Consider the following 18,927-nt stretch of genomic DNA (forward strand, 5'->3'; position numbering starts at 1 on the left):
ATGTATATGGATAGTGTAACAACACATTACATTTAACAGTTTTATGAGCTTTAATTGACAGCCTAAATGTTTATTTTCTAGATTTTAAATATTCATTAAATATGGTTCCACCAGGGTGATAAATCAAACTAAGCAAAGCACGGGGTAACGGCCAACTCCATCACAAGCACGAGGTGAGGAGACACTTCAGATGTGTTTACAAGCTAAATAATAGAAATAACTGGTGAACATATATATAAAGTTGTTGTTCAGGATTAATGCCACTCAAATGGAACTAAATAAGGCCAGATTAGGTTTAATGAAAACTATTTTAGTTGTAGTGGGGCAACATGGACTCATTCCATTACAGTATATGAGGTTCAGTAGAAGTAACATTGGGATGAATCAAACTTTTGATAATGTCATAATTATTGGAAATGACATCTCTCATTTACATAAATTCTGTGAAATTTAATTCAGAGACAAATATGATATTAAAAAGTAATGTAATGGGAGTGTGGTGCTCCTGGAAGTGGGAGGTGCTAGTGAGACACAGAAATAAACAGGTCTCTCATCCAATTCATTTCCTTTCCCAGAGTGGTCCATAATTAACTTTTGCTTGGTTAGCACTTCCAACCAGATATAAGGAGGCTGAGGCCCCAACATCCATAAGTCAGATACCTTCTTCCTCTGTGGTAAGACCTCTTCACCTCCTTAGATTTTAACATTTGTCTCATCGTTGTACTCAGCATCTGAGGCAGTAGCTAACTGCACTGTTTGAATTGACTTCTGCATTTCTCTTGTAAGATTTGACAATATGCAAACAAGTGGCATTTATTTAAAAATATGTATTTCTTTATTATGTGTTTTACTTCAAATCTGTAACTTTAATTTACAGTAAAAAGTGGTGCTCCGGCACTAGAAAGGGTGTTCTAGAATGTAACTGGGTTTTCAGGTATTTATTTGAATTCCTGAAAGAATGCTTGGTAAAGTGAGTTGCCAGTAGGAAAATTAAAGTTACCAGTTGCACCTGTAATTAAATTGGACATGGCTGTAATGCCCCTTCGGGGCTAAATGATAAGGCTTTAGATATGTGTGTTTTCACAACACTCGAATGTTTCACACTTCCCACTTCCCTGTCACAGGGTCCTCCAAGAAATACACATTCATCTGTAGGAGGGGAAAAAGAAGGTGAGACATGGTTTGAGTCTCCACATAAAAAGTGATGAGAATATTCTGTGAGCGATACCGCTCACCTAACTCTGTTGACTGGGGAGGAAGCACCACAGAGTCAATCGTTTCTTGTTTAATCTCTTTCCTAGTTATCCGTCACCATGAGTACGGACGCGGAGATGCAAATCTACGGCAAGGCTGCCATATACCTTCGTAAGCCTGAGAGGGAGAGGATTGAGGCACAAGCCGCACCCTTTGATTCAAAGAACTCCTGCTATGTGACAGACAAGGTGGAGCTGTACCTTAAGGGTCTAATCACTGCCAGGGCCGACGGGAAGTGTACTGTAACAGTCACGAAACCTGACGGCACTAAGGAGGTAAGCCTGATCTGAAAAGTATTCAAGTTCATGTTCGTGTAATTACTCTAATTCTCCATTCAAGTAAATATACACATTGGCATTTGTTTTCTTGCTAACAGAATATAACCTTCAAGCACATCATTTTTATCGGTGCTATTAAAAAATGGCATGGAATGTCTTATGTTGACTAGTCAACAATCACCAGTTATGTGTCAGTGGGTGATAACAAATTAGTTGGATTAATGTGGATATGCATTTTTTAAACAATTATTCTTGTACTTAATGAACAAAAAGCATTCGGTCATGTCTACTTTGATCTGTGTGTAATCTAGACTTCTGACTGTTTCAGGAAGGAAAAGAGTTTAAAGATGCAGACATCTATGAGATGAACCCCCCTAAGTACGACAAGATTGAGGACATGGCCATGATGACCTACCTGAATGAAGCCTCTGTGTTGTATAACCTCAAAGAGCGTTATGCAGCATGGATGATCTATGTAAGAAACCTGCACATACAAACACACACATACACGAACATAAGAAATACACACATAAATGAATGGTATAACAAAAAGATATCAATTCAATAGACCCACATCAGTATACCAAAGTACACCCACATCCTCACATAAATCCAGGTAAAAGTACATCTGACTTTACTAATCCCCTAATTTAATTATGCTTTCATCCAGACCTACTCTGGGCTCTTCTGTGCCACGGTGAACCCCTACAAGTGGCTCCCAGTGTACGACGCAGAGGTTGTCAACGCCTACAGAGGGAAGAAGAGAGTGGAGGCTCCACCCCATATCTTCTCCGTCTCTGACAACGCCTTTCAGTTCATGATGATTGGTACGATATCTCATGGATGGATGGATGGATGGATGGATGGATGGATGGATGGATGGATGGATGGATGGATGGATGGATGGATAGTTGTGATTGATGGATGTCCATAAGTGCATATGGATCTCAAAGTCCATGAGTGCTTACGGATAGATGGATGGATTTATCAATGGAAATTAAAATATGCTTCAGAAAGGTATCTACTGTTTTCTAACAGTTTGCCTGGAATATCTGATTCACTTGAAAGGAACATTTTCCTAAATTACATTTTTGATGATGCTATGAATGAAATAATGTCCCCATAATGTTGCTTGAGTATGATAAGCAATATGTTTTCTGGTTCCAGATAAGGAGAACCAGTCCATTCTGATTACGTAAGTTGTTTACTAAAATGTCACTTGAGAAAGTGTTTCTATTGTAATAAGTTGGGTCACTTGGTGTGAGGAAGTACATTACATTATGAATGGATTAGAACATTAGGCTATGTGTAGTAACGAGTCAATGAGTGGGAATATTTGTTCATTACGGTGTAATTTCAATGCTATTTCTTAGTGAAAGCAAATTTTAATCTCAAACATGTAACTTAAACCCCTCTATCTTTGTCTTATAAACCAGTGGAGAATCCGGTGCAGGAAAGACTGTCAACACCAAGCGTGTCATCCAGTACTTTGCCACCATTGCAGTGTCTGGTGGCAAGAAGGAAGCAGACCCCAACAAAATGCAGGTAGGTTGTTCTTATGTTTGCCTTTTAATCACATTTAAGTATGGTTGGATATGTACACTTTTATCCAGCTGTGAATCATGTTTCAAGAAATGTGTTCAAGCAATCGAGTGAAAACAAACTAACACTTTACCAGTTTCTGAGCAACTTGTGTTTATCTCAATCAGGGGTCTCTTGAGGATCAGATCATTGCAGCTAACCCTCTGCTGGAGTCTTACGGTAATGCCAAGACAGTGAGGAACGACAACTCGTCTCGCTTTGTAAGTATGAAGGGCATACTGTGGAAGTAACCTTAAATTGGAAAAAAATGTATTTCAGTAGTTTCCTATTGTTATATCAATAGATGTCCAACAAACTGTAACATTTAAAGGGGTCTATTAAAGTAAAATGTTAGATTTATTTGTTGAACTATTTCTAACCCCCACGCTCTACTATAGGGTAAATTCATCAGGATTCACTTCCAAGCTGGTAAACTGGCTAAAGCTGACATTGAGACCTGTGAGTTGGTTTTGATTGTTTCTCAATTCTTTCCTCAATTCAAATTATTTTGGGGGGAGATTATATCATAAAATGTTATCTCATGTTCTCTCTTTCTTTCTCACTCTCCTTGTGTCACTAAAACTTTCTCTCTCTCTTTCATCCTCAGACCTGCTGGAGAAGTCCAGAGTGTCTTTCCAGCTGCCCGATGAGAGAGGCTACCACATCTTCTTCCAGATGATGACAGGCCACAAACCTGAGATAGTTGGTACGGAAAAGTAGAGGTTCATGGGAAATTATTCCCACCCCCATCTATGGATATATATAAAATATTCATAATCCACACTAATAATACTATTACAATGATTACATCCAAGGTAACAAGGCATCTAGACATTTGGAAGGTCTCTGGGAAATATCTATCAAGTAATGCACTGTGAAGCACTAGTCCACAAGTCTCAGTCTCCTCTTTTGATGCTATTTATTATATACTACATGTATCATTGAGACAATCTATTGAGTAAAGGAGGGAGAGATACTGTAAGGGTAGGACAGCAGAATTCCAAGAGATTTCACTGGCAAACTGTTGTCCATTGTCCACAGAAATGACGCTCATCACCACAAACCCCTACGACTTCCCCATGTGCAGCCAGGGACAGATCACTGTGGCCAGCATCAACGACAATGAAGAGCTGGATGCCACAGATGTGAGTCAAACAAAGGGTTAACCAAACACTAGATATGGAATAGGTAGGACCACCATACATACAGTGCAATTAAAAGTTGGTAGCAGCTGAGAATTAATGATTTTTTATTTACAGTATATTTACATTTTAGTAATTTAGGAGACTACATTATCCAGAGCGACTTACAGTAGTGAGTGCATACATTTTCATACTGGTCCCCTGTGTAGATTTGAACCCTCAACCTTGGCGTAGCAAGTGTCCTGCTCTACCAACCGAGCTACACGGGACAAATTACTTGTGTTAGTTAGGCATGTGCCTCAAGCCAATCTTCATAACTTCACATTTCGCCATGTAAGGCATCCACAAGAGAGCGCAACTAAGTGCCCTTTGGAACTGTGTAAAACTCCTTTTGTGTTTCCATCGCTAGTGTGATGGCCAAGAGACAAATCTATTAATCCCATTCGTTCTGGAGTGAGCCCAGAACTGTTGTGTAACTGAGCAAACTATCATTCAGTTCATCACTGTAGTACTTCTTCTTTAATGCCAGGATGCCATTACAATCCTGGGCTTCACTAATGAAGAGAAGATTGGCATCTACAAGCTGACAGGAGCTGTAGTGCACCATGGCAACTTGAAATTCAAGCAGAAGCAGCGTGAGGAGCAGGCCGAGCCAGATGGCACAGAGGGTGAGTCCCACTCATAGATATACAACATATAGAGCATTAGTCCCATTCCCAGTCCCCAACATAGAAATATAACACCTAAGACAGACAGTGCCACATGAAAGTCAGGCAGGAGATCATTTTTGGAGACCAAAATACCACCTTCAGATATGATTTGGCCTAACTGTTCTGTCAATGTGAAATATGAAACAAGTGATCTTGTGTCCCTGAGTCTGTTGTTGTTGGTTCTCTTTCCAGTGGCTGATAAAATCGCCTACCTGCTGGGCCTGAACTCAGCTGAGATGTTGAAAGCTCTGTGCTACCCCAGAGTGAAGGTCGGCAACGAGTATGTGACCAAGGGACAGACTGTGGCTCAGGTAAGACTGCTAAACACAGCATCTACCATTTTCTGAGAACAGGAATTTTGGTGGGGATGAGTGGTATGCTTTTTTTGAATAGTGATGTTGTTTTTCCCAAGCTCGTATCACCTTATCACTAGACATGGTCAATATCTCATGTTGTAATTTGAGGTATTGTCATTACAGGTTAATAACTCAGTCTCGGCTCTGGCCAAGTCCATCTATGAGAGGATGTTCTTGTGGATGGTCATCCGTATCAATGAGATGTTGGACACCAAGAATCCAAGGCAGTTCTATATCGGTGTGCTTGACATTGCCGGGTTTGAGATCTTTGATGTGAGTATGAGACCAGAACAAGACAATTAGTTGTGATTCAGATTGATTACAGCCTTGTATGATGAAATGATCCCTTTTAAAATTCCATCAACAGTACAACAGCATGGAGCAGCTGTGCATCAACTTCACCAATGAGAAACTGCAACAGTTTTTCAACCACACCATGTTCGTCCTGGAGCAAGAGGAGTACAAGAAGGAGGGAATCGTCTGGGCCTTCATTGACTTCGGCATGGACTTGGCTGCCTGCATTGAGCTTATTGAGAAGGTATAATGGACCGCCACAGCAAAGCTCTTTGGGACCATTATTATCACTGTGGTGCAATGCATCGGACTGTTGAGAACTCAATGTTTCCTACTATGTGCCCCTAAATTAATATAATCCTATAATAGCATGTTTACTAAAGGAATAAATGTGATCCTTAATGGAAATATCACTCATTTGATATACATCTCTTTTCGTGAAGCCATTGGGCATCTTCTCCATCCTTGAAGAGGAGTGCATGTTCCCCAAGTCTTCAGACACTACCTTCAAGGACAAGCTGTACTCCCAGCATCTTGGCAAAACAAAGTCGTTTGAGAAGCCCAAGCCTGCCAAAGGCAAGCAAGAGGCCCATTTCTCCCTGGTGCATTACGCCGGTACTGTGGACTACAACATCACTGGCTGGCTGGAGAAGAACAAGGACCCCCTGAATGACTCAGTTTGTCAGTTGTACGGGAAGTCAGGAGTCAAAATTTTGGCTGCCCTGTATCCCCCTCCCCCTCCTGAGGGTAAGACCAGCATCACGTCACAATATTTAACTAAATAATAGTTATAACTCAGACCGAAATGTTCTTTAAAGCCTTTCAATGTATCACCATTTCTCAGGGTTTATCACCTGGTTGATTTACTCATACACTCAGTTAATTTAATTATACATTAGGTCTTATTCTACGCAATCACATTGGCAGCATTTGCCTCTAGATAAGTGTGAAGTCAACCAGAGATTCTCTGGTTTATAATTAGTGTGCTTGCTGAAGACAATACCACTCTAGATTTCTTACATACTCTTATTATTATTATTATATTTATTCCACCCACTCTAGGAAATGTACTTTTCTAGTTATCTTTTACTTTCCCCCATTTTAACAGATAAAGCCAAGAAAGGAGGCAAGAAGAAGGGTGGTTCCATGCAGACTGTGTCCTCCCAGTTCAGGGTGAGCTATTGAAATGTGTAGATTCAGTCCATCAAAAGGTGCACTGATTATCATAAATGATGTCTGAGAAAATGGTTTGTAACCCTCTTACAGGAGAACTTACATAAGCTGATGACCAACTTGAGGAGCACTCATCCTCACTTTGTGCGCTGCCTGATCCCCAACGAGTCAAAGACTCCAGGTACAAGAAATATTGAGTTAGATATGTAATCTAATCAGTACAGTATCAGTAACCTGAACCCTTCCAATCTTTAACCTGAATATGAGTATTAAAAGAGACTTGGTTTGTTTTACCAGGTCTGATGGAGAACTTCCTGGTTATCCACCAGCTCAGGTGTAATGGTGTACTGGAGGGTATCAGGATCTGCAGAAAGGGCTTCCCCAGCAGAATCCTCTATGCTGATTTCAAACAGAGGTACACACACACACACACACACACACACACACACACACACACACACACACACACACACACACACACACACACACACACGCACACACACACAAATACACACACACACACAGAGAGAGAAATGATTGGCACTCTTGATAAAGATGAGCAGAAAAGACTGTATCAAATAAATAACACTGATACTGAGCTATATTGTATGGTCTAACATTTGTAACAATTATATTATTTTATACTAATACAAATGCTCAAAGAAAGAGATTTTGTTTAACAATTCATATTTTATTTCAAGATAGGGCTTATAATTATTGACACCACTGTTTTCAATATAAGGATAATGGCACTGAGTCTTTCTCTATAATGTTGTATGAGATTGGAGATTACATTGGGAGGGATCTTTGACCATTCCTCCATACAGAATCCTTCCAGATCCTTGATATCCATCGTCTGCACTTATGGACTGCCCTCTTCAATACCACAGGTTTTCAATGGGGTTCAAGTCTGGAGACTGAGATGGCCATAGTAAAATGTTGATTATGTGGTTGATTAACCATTTCCTTGTGGATTTTGATGTGTGCTTGGGGTTATTGTCTTGCTGTAATACCCACCAGTGGCCACATTTCAGCTTGCTGGCTGAGGGTAGCAGGATTTTGGCTAAAATGTCATGGTACTGGGTAAAGTGATACCGTTGACCTTAACGAGGGCCCCCAGATCAGTTGACGTAAAGTAGCCCCATAACATCAAAGATCCACCACCATATTTTACAGTAGGTATGGGGGTTATTATCCTCATATACATATTTTACAGTAGTTATGGGGTTATTTTCCTCATACATATTTTAAGGTAGGTATGGGTTTATTTTCTTTATACACATATTTTCTTCGAAGCCAAAAAGTATTTTTACCATACAATATAGCTCAGTATTTGTATTATTCATTTTATACAGTCTATTTTGCTCATCTTTATCAAGGGTGCCAATCATTTTGGACCTCACTGTATAACCAACCAACCAATTACAACTTGGCAGATTTTAAAACTGGCCTCTCATTCAGGTACAAAGTACTGAATGCCAGTGTCATCCCTGAGGGCCAGTTCATGGACAACAAGAAGGCTTCTGAGAAGCTGCTTGGGTCCATTGATGTGAATCACGAAGATTACAAGTTTGGACACACCAAGGTCAGTTAAATACCCCCAGCAAAAGCTGACAACAAAACACAACTTCAATGCTAATTTAAACCCGTACCATATAAAATCTCTCCAGGTGATCTATCCATCCTTTTGTTCTTTCTTCTTCATTTAACTAATGGAAAAGGTGGAAAGACATTGTAGTGTTTTTCTTCAAAGTCATTCATCACAAGTATAGAAGAGAAACTAAACTCATAAAAATTGTGCTTTGTGTTAGAGTGGTATGGCTGCAGTTATCTGTATCTGTGTAGATTATTAAGCTACAACTGTACAATAACTAACAATTTATAAACAACCCATCACATGGTTTGTTTGCAACCATTGTAAAGTTAATGTTTAAATCAATCTAGTGGTTTGATCCTTTATGTCTGTCACCATCTGTGGTTCCATTGACCATGTTAACCTGTGTCTCAGGTGTTCTTCAAAGCCGGTCTGCTGGGTGTCCTGGAGGAGATGAGAGATGAGAAGCTGGCCACTCTGGTCGGCATGGTCCAGGCTCTCAGCCGTGGATTCCTCATGAGGAGAGAGTTTAGCAAGATGATGGAGAGGAGGTGAGGAATAGTCGACATCTTGGCAAAGCTTTCTGTCAACCACCTGTATCTAATGCATTATGATTACATACTGTATATGCTATGAGTTGTTCAGAATGTGAAAGTATTTCTTATAATGGTCAACTAAAGCTTTTGGGTTAATTAATTAATTAAAAAGTCCAAAAAATGTATTTAGCAACTAAGGATTCTAGCTTTATAGCTGCAGTTTGGGATTTGGCTGTTCAATTGTCATTTAAATGTGTGGTATTTACCTGTACATTGTTGAAGAATATAAAAAATCTCACGAGCTTTGCATGACTGTCAGTCATGGCCCCCTTCCCCAGCTGTAAACAAACAGTGGTGGGGGTTCCATTTTGTTATTATTCAACTCCCGGAATGTAGCTTTATGAAACATCCCACTGGTCATTTCCATGTAACTTCAACCCCAAAATTAAATGTGATGACGTTGAAACAACCTGGATTTAAAAAAAGTTATCAATGCAAGGGAATTGTCTTTTTTTTTCACTCAGCTTTTAATCTAAATCCAATAACATCGTGACATTTTTGTTGATTTAACGTTGAATTCACGTTAGACCAAAAGTAAATCAAAACTAGACGTTGAACTGGGATGTCACTCACCATACCACTCTGTCCTTTCTGTCGAACAGAGAGTCCATCTTCGCCATACAGTACAACATCCGCTCATTCATGAATGTGAAAACCTGGCCATGGATGAAGTTGTACTTCAAGATCAAGCCCCTGCTGCAGAGCGCAGAGACTGAGAAGGAGCTGGCCAACATGAAGGAGAACTATGAGAAGATGAAGACAGACCTGGCCAAGGCTCTGTCTACAAAGAAGCAAATGGAGGAGAAGTTGGTGTCCCTGACGCAGGAGAAGAACGACCTGGCACTCCAAGTCGCATCTGTAAGTCATCAACTACCCTCGCTTGGGCACATTTACATACACATGAATACACACACACATACACACACATATGAACACACTGTAAATTATGTGGCTAACTCACACATTTGTATTGCCCATGTTATATATTGTATATATTTCATGAATTTCTATTGATTTGCTCCAACCTCTTTGAGTAAAATGTATATTTTGATACACAAGGTGAGGCCTCTGATTTGTTTACTCCTTTTCTGAAACCAGGAAGGAGAGAGTTTGAACGATGCTGAGGAAAGGTGCGAGGGGCTCATCAAGAGCAAGATCCAGCAGGAGGCCAAACTCAAAGAGACGACCGAGAGGCTGGAGGATGAGGAGGAGATCAATGCTGAGTTGACTGCCAAGAAGAGGAAGCTGGAGGATGAGTGCTCTGAGCTGAAGAAGGACATTGATGACCTGGAGCTCACCCTGGCCAAAGTGGAGAAGGAGAAGCATGCCACTGAAAACAAGGTCTTGTGTCTTACCATAGACAGTCTAACCAGACAATAATCCAATCAAAACATAGCTTAACAGAAATGGAATTCAAGTTGTATTGTGGGTGCAGGAAAAATTAAGACACAATAGTGGAATTTCAGTTGCGGGGTACTCCCAACATTCATTGCATGTTCTGATCCCCCTCATTTATGACTTCCATTCAGTTCACTGACATTGTGAACACTGCCATCTAGTGTTGAATCTTTAGTACAGTAATTGTTGATAAAAAAATATATCGAAATGAAATGAATGCAATATATAACAAACTAAATCTCCCCTTTATGGTGAAGTGTAATTATGTTGTGGCCATTTACAGGTTAAAAACCTGACAGAGGAGATGGCGTCTATGGATGAGAGTGTTGCCAAGCTGACCAAGGAGAAGAAAGCCCTCCAAGAGGCCCACCAGCAGACACTGGATGACCTGCAGGCAGAGGAGGACAAAGTCAACACTCTGACCAAGGCCAAGACCAAGCTGGAACAGCAAGTGGACGACGTGAGTGGAGTTGGACATTTTGGCCATGATAGTATGTAAAATGATATTATCTTCAGTTGTTTAGATTTGAACAATATATGAGTTTTTATCTTCTAGCTTGAGGGTTCTCTGGAGCAAGAGAAGAAGCTCCGCATGGACCTTGAGAGATCCAAGAGAAAGCTGGAGGGAGATCTGAAACTGGCCCAGGAGTCCATAATGGACCTGGAGAATGACAAGCAGCAAGCTGATGAGAAAATCAAGAAGTAAACACAAACAAATGACTACAGTATTACCTGCTATAATGGTTGTTCTTGACTAATTATTGTAATTATGAATTAGCACTTGAATTGTATTCTTAAAAGCAAAGTGAATGGTATAATACTCTCCCTTTACACTATCAAACAAAAACCAACTCTGCAATCAATGTATTTGTGTTTCTTAGGAAGGAGTTTGAGACCACCCAGCTCCTCAGCAAGGTTGAGGATGAGCAGTCTCTGGGAGCTCAGCTGCAGAAGAAGATCAAGGAACTCCAGGTACAGTACAGGATATAAGCTCCAGTAAAGAAAAGCACAGACTTGAATAATTTCCTGAAAATCATTATTTTGGTAGCACACATTTTTCCCAGTGGCTTCTGATGGCTGAGTAGGTTGGACGATGGTGCTTCTTGTTGGTGATTCTAAACATTGTAAAGATGGTGCTTCTTACCATTGTGATTTTGGTTCCTGCATGGGACACTGTCTACTGAATATATAAGTGTAACTGGCTTTGTATTAAACACATTTATGCTAAATATACATACTATTATAATTTTGTGAGGTTCAACTGTTTCAACTGTATTGTAGTGTTCATCCCCCTGCTCCTGCCCCCTGTTCTAGGCCCGTATTGAGGAGCTGGAGGAGGAAATTGAGGCTGAGCGTGCTGCCAGGGCTAAGGTTGAGAAGCAGAGGGCCGATCTCTCCAGGGAACTTGAGGAGATCAGCGAGAGGCTGGAGGAGGCCGGAGGCGCCACTGCTGCTCAGATTGAGATGAACAAGAAGCGTGAGGCTGAGTTCCAGAAGCTGCGTCGTGATCTTGAAGAGTCCACCCTGCAGCATGAGGCCACAGCCGCCGCTCTGCGCAAGAAGCAGGCTGACAGTGTGGCTGAGCTCGGGGAGCAGATCGACAACCTGCAGCGCGTCAAGCAGAAGCTGGAGAAGGAGAAGAGCGAGTACAAGATGGAGATTGATGACCTCTCTAGCAACATGGAGGCTGTCGCCAAGGCTAAGGTGAGTAGTAATGTTTTGGTCAAGCAGTGTTGAGGAGGGTCAACTACATTACCATTCAATTTAACTGAAGTTGACAGGAGTCACATATATAAAGTAATGAAAGTACATGTTCACTAACAGGGCAATCTGGAGAAGATATGCCGTACTCTTGAGGACCAGCTGAGCGAGCTCAAGACTAAGAATGATGAGAATGTTCGCCAGGTCAACGACATCAGCGGACAGAGGGCCAGACTCCTGACAGAAAATGGTACCATAAACAATGAACAACAAGCCAATGCTTTCCTTCAGTAGAAGCCAACATGTGTTAAGGGCTAAATCCACAAAGTTTCTACTGTACTATTCACCACCTAAAATTGCCCTACGATTCCTCAACATACGTTTTCAATCTTAGAGAACAGAGACCTTATTAACAAGATATTCCCCTGTCCCTGCAGGTGAGTTTGGCCGCCAGCTGGAGGAGAAGGAAGCCCTGGTGTCTCAGCTGACCAGAGGCAAACAGGCCTTCACCCAGCAGGTGGAGGAGCTGAAGAGGGCGATTGAGGAGGAGGTCAAGGTAAGGGACTCAAAATGGACTCCACCGTCCACAGAGTTTAGAGCTATATCTTCATATAGACAGTGACTACGCCACCCTGAAAGATTCCTACTGTCTCTCCACCCTCAGAGACATCAACTGTCTCACCACCCTCAGAGACTCCTACTGTCTCTCCACCCTCAGAGACTGATACCATAATTTGTTTTATTATCTCTCTCATCACTCTTTGTCTTTCATTCTTTCTCACAGGCTAAAAATGCACTGGCCCACGGTGTCCAGTCTGCCCGCCATGACTGTGACCTCCTGAGGGAGCAGTTTGAGGAGGAGCAGGAGGCCAAGGCAGAGCTGCAACGTGGCATGTCCAAGGCCAACAGTGAGGTGGCTCAGTGGAGGACTAAGTATGAAACTGATGCTATCCAGCGCACAGAGGAGCTGGAGGAGGCCAAGTGAGTCGCACGCAACAGAAAAAACTCAGATATGGTGTAGATGGTGAGGGTGGTAGGGGGCTCTGAGAAAATGTTACATCAAGATGTATTGTTTGTCAAAATGTAAAAAAATTACACCATAAAACCACCGTCTGTTGTCCAACAGGAAGAAGCTGGCCCAGCGTCTGCAGGATGCCGAGGAGACCATTGAGGCGACCAACTCCAAGTGCGCCTCCCTGGAGAAGACCAAGCAGAGGCTGCAGGGAGAGGTGGAGGACCTCATGATTGATGTTGAGAGAGCCAACGCATTGGCCGCCAACCTCGACAAGAAGCAGAGGAACTTTGACAAGGTGAAAATGAATAAACATAAACATTTTATCAATTGTATAATTGTTGCATATTTCTAATTTAAAAACTCTTCATCTACGACTTCTAATGAAAATCCCATGGATTATCCTAGGTTCTGGCAGAGTGGAAGCAGAAGTATGAGGAGGGTCAGGCTGAGCTGGAAGGAGCTCAGAAGGAGGCTCGCTCTATGAGCACTGAACTCTTCAAGATGAAGAACTCCTACGAGGAGGCTCTGGATCATCTGGAGACTCTGAAGAGAGAGAACAAGAACCTGCAACGTGAGCATTTGACAGCAGTTCTATTTGGCTCATGTTTGACTAGTGTTTTGAAAATGGAGGGAAATGCAATCATCAAAACTATTATTACACCATTTCAGAAATGTCATGTTCAGCATAATTTGTATATATTGTTTTACTTGTAGACAGTATTCCTTTGAATATTTCAAATAAGTGGTAGGCAATTATATTTGCAAGATGCTATGAGGTAATGTTAGTTAATGATCTATTAATATGATTCAATGTCAAATTCAGCGCACTGGCATATCCACTGAAAATCTCCCAAGTCTAAACTTCTTGTGTGTGTGTGCAGAGGAGATCTCTGACCTGACTGAGCAGATCGGAGAGACTGGCAAGAGCATCCATGAGCTGGAGAAGGCCAAGAAGACCGTGGAGACAGAGAAGTCTGAGATCCAGACCGCTCTGGAGGAGGCTGAGGTACAAACTACAGCAGTTTGATGGGAATGCAGTGTTACACTAGCCAATGCCAGCTACAGTTCAATGATCCCTGTATTGGAGTTTATTGTGGTCATATATATTTAATTCCTACATCCAAATGTATTGAACACAATTGGCCTGACTGCTTCTGTTTGTCCAGGGAACACTGGAGCACGAGGAATCCAAGATTCTGCGTGTGCAGCTGGAGCTGAACCAGATCAAGGGTGAGGTGGACAGGAAGATCGCTGAGAAGGATGAGGAGATGGAGCAGATCAAGAGGAACAGCCAGAGGGTGGTTGACTCCATGCAGAGCACCCTGGACTCCGAGGTCAGGAGCAGGAATGATGCCCTGAGGGTGAAGAAGAAGATGGAGGGAGACCTGAATGAGATGGAGATCCAGCTGAGCCACTCCAACAGGCAGGCCACTGAGTCCCAGAAACAGCTGAGGAACGTCCAGGGACAGCTCAAGGTAAAGGGACTGGGACACCAGGCTCAAAAACCTGAACATGGAGAGGGATTTGTTTGTGAATCTGTAGAAAAGAATAGAACAGAGGAATTGAATAGAGTGGACAATGCACTGTAGAAATGTAGGGATACTGGGTAAATTCTTCCCAATGAACGTTTATATCACCCATCCTATCACCCCTATTTCCAGAAGTCCTAATGAACGTATGTCATTGTGAAAATTAGGATGCCCAATTGCACCTTGATGACGCCGTCCGTGTCGCAGAGGACATGAAGGAGCAGGCAGCCATGGTGGAGCGCAGAAACGGTCTGATGATGGCTGAAATTGAGGAGCTGAGAGTTGCTTTGGAGCAGACAGAGAGAGGCCGCAAAGTGGCTGAGACTGAGCTGGTAGACGCCAGCGAGCGTGTTGGACTGCTGCACTCCCAGGTATGGGACAAAAGCCATTTCCAACCAAGCATACTGTTTAAACACACCTTGAATTCAACAATGCTTGCATTGAGAGTTTAATCATTTCAGCCTTGTAAATTCTCTTTAGAGCTAAACAAATCATCTTGTACCCTCCTTCAGAACACCAGCCTTCTGAACACCAAGAAGAAGCTGGAGACTGACCTGGTGCAGGTGCAGGGAGAGGTGGATGACATCGTCCAGGAGGCCAGGAATGCAGAAGAGAAGGCCAAGAAGGCTATCACTGACGTGAGTCCTTGAATTACATCATCTTGATTTGTCCCTAAGCGCCAATGGTAGCTGGGCTGGTTACAAACAACAAATATCTCAGAGGAACGTTATGATGAATTAAACAAACTACTTTTCCAGGCGGCAATGATGGCTGAGGAGCTGAAGAAGGAGCAGGACACCAGCTCTCACCTGGAGAGGATGAAGAAGAACCTGGAGATCACAGTCAAGGACCTGCAGCACCGCCTGGATGAGGCTGAGAATCTGGCCATGAAGGGAGGCAAGAAACAACTTCAGAAACTGGAATCCAGGGTGAGTTAATAGCAGGGTGGATTTGGGGTTGGATTAAAAGACAGTTTGCTGGAAATGATATTTGATCATGTAAAATACACTGGAGCATTTTGTAATTACTTGTTCTCTCATTAACCCACCTTAATCAGGAGTTCCCAAATGTCTTTGCATCAGGGACCCCTTCATAATATCAGAACACAAATCTTACATTAGAGTGCGATATAAATAGCATCCACACAGTTTTACTATAACTTCAGCAGTGCATGGTCGGCCAAAGTCTTGGCCCCTGGGAAAGAACATTTGAAAGTCTTGGCATCAGAGGGAATATTTTCCAGTTTTAAAGCATAAATTACAGTACAATTATGTTCAAAACAAAAACATTGGGAATATGTTACACTTATGTTATGAAGTTGAGAACAATTGGAGCCAAGATATAAAAATGTATTTATCTAGTTGTTTCATTTAGGCTTGTACAATTCTTCTAAACTGCTGTCACGCCCTGACCATAGAGAGCCCTTGGTTCTTTATGGTGTTTAGGTCAGAGCATAAGTAGGGGGGTGTTCTAGTCATTCTATTTCTATGATGGTTACTTGTATGGTTCCCAATTAGAGGCAGCTGTTAATCGTTGCCTCTAATTGGGGATCATATTTAGGAAGACCTTTCTCCCACCTGCTTTGTGGGATATTGTTTTGTGTCTGTGCATGTAGCGCCACTGTGGTCACGGTTTCGTTGTTGGTTATTTGTTTTTTGGTAGTTTCACTTTGAATAAAGATGTGGAACTCAACTCACGCTGCGCCTTGGTCCGCTCTGTACGACGATCGTGACAACTGCAAGTTAATTAATAAATTCAATAATAATAATATAAATTCATGATACATGAACACACATTCATCCAATTCATCTCAAAGTAATATTTAATTTCTCTCTCTCTGTAGATCGCTATCTACATGTCTCATTCACTCTGCTGCAAAAGGGCCGTTACTAGGAAAGCTAGCATTGCTATGCGGGGCTACCAGCTAGAAGGCTAATGGCTAAATTAGCCTGTAGGCTACAGGAGTTGCATAAGTTCATGAAAACATAACATCTTAACAAACATTACTCTCTAGAATATGGTGCTTTTCCACTCGCTTACCTTAAAAATAAAGACATAAAAATGTATTTATGTCGGTGCTTCTGTCTTGCTGTGGCAAACTTCGTAATCCCCCATAACAGAAGCAAACTCATAACATTAAAAGAGGCGATTGGCGGCCTCTATTGGCCATACTGGTACTGCAACATGCACTGCTAAATGTACGACAAAATCCGTCAAATAAAAAAAGAGTCCTATATATTAGTACTACAAGAAGAATTTAGTTTAAAAAAAAATGAAATTGTTGGAATAGTGTGCCTACCAATATCCCTGTGAGCCTCCCACACCCATGTTGTACATCTAAGGGTTAAGAACATAAATAGTGGATTAATAATATTACATTGTATTGTATTGGACCTTCTAATCTTGTTCCACAGATCCTTGGTAGTTTCATCTGTTGTTGCTAGCAATATTCATGAACAAATGTAAATGTTAATCACACTTTGGGAACCACTTGGAAATGTACATAGTGAAAGACAACAATTGTGCTTCCTTGACTGGGTAGAAGACTCTACCTCTGTTTTACAAAGATTTGTTTCACCACCTCAAATGCCTAAATGTATTTGTTCCACAAAGGTGCGTGAGCTCGAGACTGAGGTGGAGGCAGAGCAGAGAAGAGGTGTAGATGCGGTAAAGGGAGTCCGCAAGTATGAGCGCAGAGTCAAGGAGCTCACTTACCAGGTAAGAGAAAGTGCATTCTTCACACACTTGACACTTACACAGATAGGTTTGTGTATAAAACTATACTGACATTGATTATTTGATCTTCTCCCACAGACTGAGGAGGATAAGAAGAACGTTGGCAGACTTCAGGACCTGGTAGATAAGCTGCAGATGAAAGTGAAGGCCTACAAGAGGCATTCTGAGGAAGCGGTGAGTCACATACTGAGTTAAATACCCTGAATGCATAAATTCAACTTTTTTTTTATAAAATCCCCCGTAAACATTACAAAACTTAATGTCCATACAATTTAGTTTGAAGTAAGTGTTGCTACAGCATATCAGTCAACAGGGACAATTGATAGTGCAAGTAATTGCTGATGAAATTATACACATTTCTGAGTGCCTCCTATTCCTATGTGTTACCAACTTAAAGGAGAGGGGGTTGAATATGAATTTGCTGGTCCAGTGATCGTGCTGGAGGCGGTTTGATCCCCCGTTCTGACACTCACTTCTTCTGTTGTATCATCTGTCTACCTTTATAGATTGCTATCCTAAATCTGTCTTTTTTTTATTTTGAAAAATTGACAGAATATTAATTTGCTACCTGAAGCATCAAACTTGAAATGGTGATGCTCTGCTCTCTTTTCCTCACCCAGGAGGAAGCAGCAAACCAGCACATGTCTAAGTTCAGGAAGGTTCAGCATGAGCTGGAGGAGGCTGAGGAGCGTGCTGACATCGCTGAGACTCAGGTCAACAAGCTCAGAGCCAAGACCCGTGACTCTGGAAAGGTACAGAACTGCTGCTAAACCTATACCTGACTCATGTTCAGATATGACCAGATCAACACCACCTATGATTCAGTCTTCACAGAGGTCAATACTGACCTTTTACACTTGTTCAGCTGTATTTAAGATCACCAAGCAGCACATTTCAGGAATTGCTAAAAAAGAAATGTTAATTCTGTTGGTAGTTCAAAATTGAAAATCCAAGCTGAGCACTGAGCATTAAATACTTGATCTATTATATTCTGTCCAAGTCTATCCATATATTTATCATGTTCATTATTATTACTGATCCATTATATTCTATCCAACTCTATCCATATATTTAAAATGTTCATTATTATTACTGATCCATTATATTCTATCCAATTCTATCCATATATTTAGCATGTTCATTATTATTACTGATCCATTATATTCTATCCAAGTCAACCCATATATTTATCATGTTCATTATTATTACTGATCCATTATATTCTATCCAAGTCTATCCATATATTTATCATGTTCATTATTATTACTGATCCATTAAATTATTTATTTCTTCTTACAGGGAAAAGAAGTTGCTGAATAAACGAAGACCAAAGTCTTATCATTTTCCTGTGTTGCATAAAATATGATTTTCATGGTGAAATGTTGAGCATTGATTAAAAACGTGGATCTACATACAATTCCTTTGTGACTGTGGATTTATTACTCAGCAAACAGATTTTTCAAATAATAAAATAGTGTACTTTAATTAATGGAGCAATTTGGGATTCCAAAAACAACAAAGCAGACACAACAACAAAGTGGTAACTTTTTTTGGTAAACATCTGAGGGAT

The 18,927-nt window shown here is 41.2% G+C and overlaps 2 protein-coding genes across 3 annotated transcripts in view; both read left to right on the forward strand.

Annotated features, from left to right (window-relative positions):
* LOC106564162 (myosin heavy chain, fast skeletal muscle) overlaps positions 1-18,927 on the forward strand; it is a 530,774-nt gene that overhangs the window by 191,059 nt on the left and 320,788 nt on the right. The window lies entirely within an intron of this gene.
* LOC106593154 (myosin heavy chain, fast skeletal muscle) lies at positions 1,125-18,774 on the forward strand. The gene is made up of 40 exons (XM_045710209.1): positions 1,125-1,170; positions 1,302-1,529; positions 1,861-2,007; positions 2,203-2,359; positions 2,700-2,727; positions 2,969-3,077; positions 3,242-3,334; positions 3,512-3,572; positions 3,721-3,819; positions 4,155-4,258; positions 4,785-4,923; positions 5,158-5,276; positions 5,445-5,594; positions 5,689-5,859; positions 6,059-6,362; positions 6,724-6,788; positions 6,882-6,969; positions 7,086-7,203; positions 8,250-8,373; positions 8,797-8,933; positions 9,581-9,836; positions 10,077-10,319; positions 10,660-10,836; positions 10,933-11,078; positions 11,258-11,348; positions 11,691-12,080; positions 12,201-12,327; positions 12,515-12,633; positions 12,862-13,058; positions 13,204-13,387; positions 13,498-13,663; positions 13,974-14,098; positions 14,259-14,567; positions 14,789-14,992; positions 15,134-15,259; positions 15,380-15,550; positions 17,235-17,339; positions 17,436-17,531; positions 17,978-18,109; positions 18,657-18,774. The coding sequence occupies exons 2-40, from the start codon at positions 1,314-1,316 to the stop codon at positions 18,675-18,677; spliced, it is 5,814 nt and encodes a 1,937-aa protein (XP_045566165.1). The 5' UTR covers positions 1,125-1,170; positions 1,302-1,313; the 3' UTR covers positions 18,678-18,774.

Source organism: Salmo salar, chromosome ssa02, assembly GCF_905237065.1.
Source record: "Salmo salar chromosome ssa02, Ssal_v3.1, whole genome shotgun sequence".
Lineage (NCBI taxonomy): Eukaryota > Metazoa > Chordata > Actinopteri > Salmoniformes > Salmonidae > Salmo > Salmo salar.